General features: G+C 71.3%; 1 protein-coding gene across 1 annotated transcript in view; it reads right to left on the bottom strand.

Moving 5' to 3' along the window:
• PDZD7 (PDZ domain containing 7) overlaps positions 1-6,087 on the bottom strand; it is a 6,919-nt gene extending 832 nt beyond the window's left edge. The window contains exons 1-14 of the mRNA XM_026050675.1: positions 5,889-6,087; positions 5,636-5,776; positions 5,052-5,226; positions 4,597-4,773; positions 4,336-4,483; positions 4,063-4,123; positions 3,024-3,437; positions 2,562-2,765; positions 2,345-2,386; positions 2,004-2,155; positions 1,843-1,934; positions 1,677-1,768; positions 1,100-1,171; positions 6-130 (exon numbers count right to left, since the gene is read on the bottom strand). Coding sequence (XP_025906460.1) covers positions 6-130; positions 1,100-1,171; positions 1,677-1,768; positions 1,843-1,934; positions 2,004-2,155; positions 2,345-2,386; positions 2,562-2,765; positions 3,024-3,437; positions 4,063-4,123; positions 4,336-4,483; positions 4,597-4,773; positions 5,052-5,226; positions 5,636-5,776; positions 5,889-6,087 — 2,094 coding nt within the window. The remainder of the gene's footprint in view (positions 1-5; positions 131-1,099; positions 1,172-1,676; positions 1,769-1,842; positions 1,935-2,003; positions 2,156-2,344; positions 2,387-2,561; positions 2,766-3,023; positions 3,438-4,062; positions 4,124-4,335; positions 4,484-4,596; positions 4,774-5,051; positions 5,227-5,635; positions 5,777-5,888) is intronic.
• Positions 6,088-6,443: the final 356 nt, after the last annotated feature.

Genomic DNA, 6,443 nt, shown 5'->3' with positions numbered 1-6,443 from the left:
GGCACGTCGGGGAGCGGGGTGTAGGAGCGGGGCGGGTGGCAGCGCCGGGGGCTGCCGGCGGCCCGCGGAGCCCCGGCCTCCTCCGGCTCCGGGGCTCCCGCCGGCTTCAGCAGGAATCCGCCCCGGTAGTCTGCAGGGAGAGGCGGCAGCGCCTGGCATCGGGAGCGACAGGACCCCCCTTCCCGCCCATCCCTAGGGATCCATGGAAGCAGGAACATCCCAGCACCCAGGAACACCGGACACATGTTCCTCCCTCCCCCTACCCCAGCTCACTCCTTGCCACCCATCCCTAGGGATCCGTGGTACCCAGGAAAGCCCCAGCACCCAGAAACGTTCTCTGCACCCAGGAATGTGCCCAGCACTGCCCCCTCCGCTCACCCCTTCCTACTGWTCCCTAAAGATCCTTGGGATCCAGGAAGATCCCAGCACTCAGGAACACATCTACCCCCATCCCGAAGGATCCTTGGCACCCAGGAATGCCACAGAATCACTAAGGTTGGAAGGGACCTCCAGAGATGACCCAGACCAACCCCCCCGCACATTCAGGGTCACCTAGAGCATGTGGCACAGGCTGCATCCAGAGGGYTTGGAAGATCTCCAGAGAAGGAGACTCCACAGCCTCTCTGGGCAGCCTGTGCCAGGGCTCTGTCACTCTCCATCGAGCAATTTTTCCTTAACTTCCCGGGCAACTTCTGGTGCTCCAGTTTGTGGCCGTTTCCTCTAGTCCCATCAGTGGCCACCACCAAAAAGAGGCCACCCCTCCTCCTCCCTGCCTCCCTTGAGGTGTTTACGGACACTGCTCAGGTCCCCCCTCAGCCTCCTCTTCTCCAGGCGGAACAGCCCCAGCTCCCTCAGCCTTTCCTCGCAGGGCAGATGCTCCAGGCCCCTCATCATCCTCCTAGCCCTGCGCTGGACTCTCCAGCAGCTCCACACCCCAGCACCCAGCAGCACCGGGCTTCACTTTCTGCTCATCCCTAGTGACTCACGGCACCCAGGAACATCCTGGGCAGCCGGGATCATCCTCAGCAGCCGGAGCCCCCGGCTGTGCCCAGCTTCCCGGCCCCGGCAGAGCAGGCGCCGTTTGCCATGGGGCGCTCACCAGGCACTGGTGTGATGAGGTGTCTCTTGGGGGGGACATCGTGGTGGGCCGGGCGGAGGGCGGGCGACCGCACTGCGGGCAGGGACGGCAACGGCTCAGCAGGCGCCCCACAGCGCCCCACTGCAGCCCCGCGCCGCCCCCAGCGCCAATGGGATACCCGTGCCCCACTGCAGCCCCACGCCGCCCCCAGCGCCAATGGGGTACCCGTGCCCCACTGCAGCCCCGCGCCGCCCCCAGTGCCAATGGGGTACCCGTGCCCCACTGCAGCCCCGCACCGCCCCCAGTGCCAGTGGGGTACCCGTGCCCCATTGCAGCCCCGCGCCGCCCCCAGTGCCAGTGGGGTACCCGTGCCCCACTGCAGCCCCGCGTCGCCCCCAGCGCCAATGGGGTACCCGTGCCCCACTGCAGCCCCGCACCGCCCCCAGCGCCAATGGGGTACCCGTGCCCCACTGCAGCCCCGCGCCGCCCCCAGCGCCAATGGGGTACCCGTGCCCCATTGCAGCCCCGCGCTGCCCCAGCGCCAATGGGGTACCCGTGCCCCATTGCAGCCCCGCGCTGCCCCAGTGCCCGCCTCTACCCGAGCGGCTCTTGAGGGCGTCGAAGGCCTCCAGCTCCAGGGGCATCACCATGCTGTCGAAGCGGCCCAGGTCCGTGGGGGCCACCACGCTCCTGCGGAGGGGACGGGCCGCCTGGCAGCCGCTCGCCCGGGGACGCCGACGAAGGTCCCCGTGACGGGCACCCACCTCACGTCACGCAGCAGCAGCACCTTCTCGGGCCGGTCCAGGATGGCTAAGAGGGGCCGCACCAGGTCCTCCACGCCGCCCTCGTGCAGGTACTGCAGCGAAGCGGGCTGTGAGCAGCGCCGCGCGCTCGTCCCGCGGCGCGCAGCGCTGCGGCGCCGTACCCGGGTGCAGTGGCGCAGCACGGCGGCCACCTCGTCGGCGCTGAGCAGCCGCGCGGCCGTGTCCTGGATGCGCGGCAGGCGGCCCTCGGGCTCGTCGGGCGGCAGCGCGGCCGTGCCCGCGGCGCCCAGGATGCTGGCACGGCGGCTCTTCTCTGCGGAGAGGGGACAGAGCAGGGACACGGCCCCCCTGGACACCTCCGTGCGCCGCAGCRGGGTCGACCCCGGTGCCCGCGGGCTCGGTCCGTGCTATGGTCACACACATGCACACACGGCACGGGGGGGCGCAGCGTGCAAGGACACCCCCATGCAGGCTCCGCACGCCACACGGGCACCCCCGTTACCCCGCTTGAGGCTCCGGATGACGCACTTCTGCACGGCGCCTACTGCAAGGGACACGTCGGGGGTGAGCGCCCATGGGGGGCACAGGCAGCACCAGCCCCGGGGACGAACCTGCCCCACGCCCCACAGCGAGGGGCTGCAGGGCCCCACAGTGGTGACTGCATTGGGGGGACCTGCCCCACAAGGGTGTCCCGCTCCGCCCCGTCCCCAAGCTGGTACCTCTGTCCCCGTCGGGGCGCCCCGGGGACTTGGCGCGCGCCCGGCGCTCGGGCGCGGGGGGCTCCTGCCCGGGGGGGGCCCAGCTCTGGCTGCTGGCACGGCCGCCCTTGAAGAAGAGGTTCACGAGGGTCTTGGAGCGGTGCAGGCCGGGGGGCGCSCCCCGCACCCTCTGCCCCTCCGGCTTCTCCTTCTTCCGCTTCTCCTCTGGGCAGAGAGGGGGGAGTCGGCACAGYGGGACCCCCGCCCCACAGGGCACGCAGGGAGCGGGCACAGCCGTGGGCATGGGGCACAATGTGGGGAGACCCCAACCTGCAGGGCTGGGGCTATGGGGAGGCGTGGACATGAGGATAGGGTTGGTCTTGTGGGAGCTCCAGCTGAGGCAAGGGGGGTGCAGGACCCCTGGGGAGCCCAGGACTGGGGGTCCAAGGGGGTGGCATGCATGGGGCAGCGTTGGGTGCCTACCGGCCACGGTGAGGTCGCTCTGGGAGCGCGTGATGGGCTGCCGGGGCCGGCTGAGCGCCAGCAGCAGCGCCGTCTTGGGCGAGTGGGCGAAGGGGCGGCGCGCGAGGGCGCCGGGGGGCTCGCGCCCGCCCGCGCCGCCCCGGATGGCCGTGTCGCGCAGCAGCTCGGGGGGCCGCACCGTGCRCCGCGTCTCGGGCAGCCCCTCGGCCGCCGGCTCCGTCTGCATGGCGCGCTCGGCGCGCTCCCGGCCCCGGCCGCCCCGCGGCCCGTCCTCCGTGGAGATGGCCACGTCCACGGTGCGGGCCGGCGCGCCCGGCCCGTTCAGCGCCCCCGGCGCCGGCCCCGACGAGTACGAGGAGATGGAGGAGCTGGTCTCCGAGGCCTGCGAGAGCTGCTGCAGCTGCCCGTTGGTCACTGCCAAGGCACAGCAGGGACGGGGGTGACACCCTGGCGGGCACGGGGAGCCCCTCTGACCGTACAGACACACAGGGACCAACAGGCTGCTGGACACGCAGCCTGTTTTAGGGGACCCCCGTGTCCCCTAAAAGGAGYAGGGGACACACAGGAACCCACAGCTCTATGGGGACTGCCAGGCTGTTGGACATGGCACGGRGACCCCCGTGTCCCCTAAAAGGAGCAGGGGACACACAGGAACCCACAGCTCTATGGGGACTGCCAGGCTACTGGACATGGCACGGGGACCCCCATGTCCCCTAAAAGGAGCAGGGGACACACAGGAACCCACAGCTCTATGGGCACCCCCAGGCTACTGGACACGGCATGGCACCACTGTGCCCCTTAAAGGAGCAGGGGACACAGAAATCCACAGCTCTATGGGGACCGCCAGGCTGGTGGACATGGCACGGGGACCCCCGTGTCCCCTCAAAGGAGCAGGGGACGCACAGGAAGACCCAGCTCTATGGGGACCGCCAGGCGCTGGGATGGGGAGCTCAGACCCTCTCCCCACCCCCCCGTGTCCCCCCGGTGCCAGGGCCCAGGGCAGCGGGGCGCGGGGCCGGCCGCGCGGCGCTGCCCTTACGGTGGCTGAGCCAGCAGTACTCGGCCACGAGCTCCTTGTAGGCGGGGAAGCGGCCGGTCTCCTAGGCACAGAGCGAGCAGAGGCGGCGGTCAGCGCGCCGGCCGCCCCGCGCGAACCCGATCCCGCCGCGGCCCGTGAATAATGGATGCGTCCCCCGTGCCACCGCCTGAAACCCAAGCGGCGCGCACAGCGCGGCACCGCGCCGAGCCGAGCCGGGGCAGCGCCAGCGCCAGCGCGCGGGCACCGACCCCCCGCGCCGCCCCGCGCGGGCACCTTGATGGTCAGCATGATGTGGGTCTGCCCCTTCAGCACCTCCACTGCCTTGCTATGGCTTATGTCTTCAAACTTGACTCCGTTGGCTGCAAGGACTTGGTCTCCTACTCGAATGCCGTTCTGCTCCGCCAGCCCGCCGGGGTCCACCCTAGGGCGGCAGGGGGGCAGGATGGGGCCGGGCCTGCCCCACACGTGCGCCCRGCAGCCCCACGGCCCCAGCGCCCGCGGCTGGGGCTCGGGGCCGCCCCGYGTGCTCCGTACTTGGAGACGTAGATGCCGAGGCCGAACTCGCGGCCGCCGCGGATGTTGAAGCCCAGGCAGTAGTCGTCGGAGGTGGTGTAGAGGTGGACGATGCGGCGCAGGCCGTCCTCRGAGCCGCTCTCGGACGGCGTCGAGCCGCTCTTCTCCACCACCAGGCGCCGGTTGATCACGTCCACCCTGCAGGCAGGGAGCTGCGGCCTCCGGCTCTCGTGCTCCAGCGGGATGAGGCCGTTGGGACAGTCCAGGCAAGGACAGCGATGGGGAGGGGGCGTTGGGGACAGGGATGTATCCGGCTCGCACCCACCCTGCCCGCTCCAGTCCTTCCCACCCCACAGATCACTGCATCCATCCTGCGCCCTCCCTGCCACCCAACCATGGGCTTGGCTCCCTCAGAGCATCCCAGTGTCCCTCTCCATGGGGCCTGGTGGTCCCAAGGCCGGGGATGCCCTGCTCACCAGGCCGTCTTCTCCTTGGAGAACTTGATGCCGGGCACGCGGCCCATGCGCCGGACCACCATGCGGAGGCGGTTGTTGCCCGTGAGCACCTTCACGGCGCTGCTCATGGTGATGTTCTCCAGGCTCACGCTGTTCACCTCCGTGATCTTGTCGCCCACGCACAGCCCGGCCTGCTCTGCGGGGCACACGCGGCTCAGCGGGCATCCTGTCCGCACGGGCACCTCAGCCCCGTGGTGGGGATCCCAGGGACATCGCGGAAGGCCAAATCCAGGGAAAGACCAGTCCATGGAGCACCCAGGCTGCGGGAGTGACCCCCATGGGGATGTAGGTCCGTATTGAGGCCGTAGCAGGAACGGGAGAGTTGTCACCTCATGTGACCTGGAGATGGCCTGGCTGGAGCTCAGAGCCATCACCCAAGGCCCTTTCCCAAGGGCAGCCTGAACTGGAGGATGTAGAGGATGGAATAGTGGGTCCCTCCCATGGGCAGCAGGACGGTGCCCATGTCCCGAGCAGCTCCCCGCACTGCACGTGTGTCCCCATGGGCATGTGCACATGTGTCCCCAYGGGCGCCCTGTGGCCCTTACCGGCGGCGCTGCCCTCCTGCACTTTGCTCACGAAGATGCCGAGCCCGTGCTCGGAGCCGCCGCGCACGCTGAAGCCCAGCTTGCCGTCGGCGCTCTTCTCCACCGTGACGGCGTTGATGCTGTCGCTCTCGTTGCTGCTGGCTGCGGGCACGGCGGCCGGCACGCGTCACCCCGGGGACAGGGGCCCGCGTCCCGCACCGGCTCCTCGCGGGGAACACGAGGTCCCGGTGGGGCTGCCCGGCGCCGCACGCACCTTCGATGGGCGAGTTGATGAGGATGACGCGGCCCATGGGCGAGGCGGTGCGGGCCCCGGCGCGCGCCGCCCCGTTGAGCAGCCGGCTCTGCTTGCTCAGGAGGCAGTGGGCGGCCAGGCTGGCCTCGCTGCTGGAGCTCCGCGAGCGGCTGCCCGCCGCGGGCAGCTCCCACGGCGCCGCCGGCGAGCCCTGCGCCATGGCGGCGCCGGGGGCCCCGGCGTCCGGGCAGCAGGGTCCTCACGGGGCCGGGGGTGCCCGCCGGCCGGGGGGGGACATGGCTGGGCCCAGCAGCACATGCCCGGGCCGGGGCCCCGCTCCCACGCAGCCCACCTGCGGGAGCGACAAGTGACAGCGGCGCCGTGAGCCCCCTGCCCGCCCCATGGCCCCGCCCATTGCAGGAGCTGGGGGTCCGGGTGCCAAGGGGGGGGTTCCCATGGGGGTTCCCACGCGTGGGCAGAAACCGCCGGTGGCGGCAGCCCCGGCCCGGCCGCCCCCCCGGGGCGCCGCGTCCCCCCCGCGCCCTCCTCACCTGCGCCCGCGCGGGGGGAGCGATG

Source organism: Nothoprocta perdicaria, unplaced genomic scaffold (assembly GCF_003342845.1).
Source record: "Nothoprocta perdicaria isolate Ctin4 unplaced genomic scaffold, notPer1 scaffold_7, whole genome shotgun sequence".
In the NCBI taxonomy this organism is placed as follows: Eukaryota; Metazoa; Chordata; class Aves; order Tinamiformes; family Tinamidae; genus Nothoprocta; species Nothoprocta perdicaria.
This window is presented reverse-complemented; position numbering and strand designations above follow the sequence as displayed.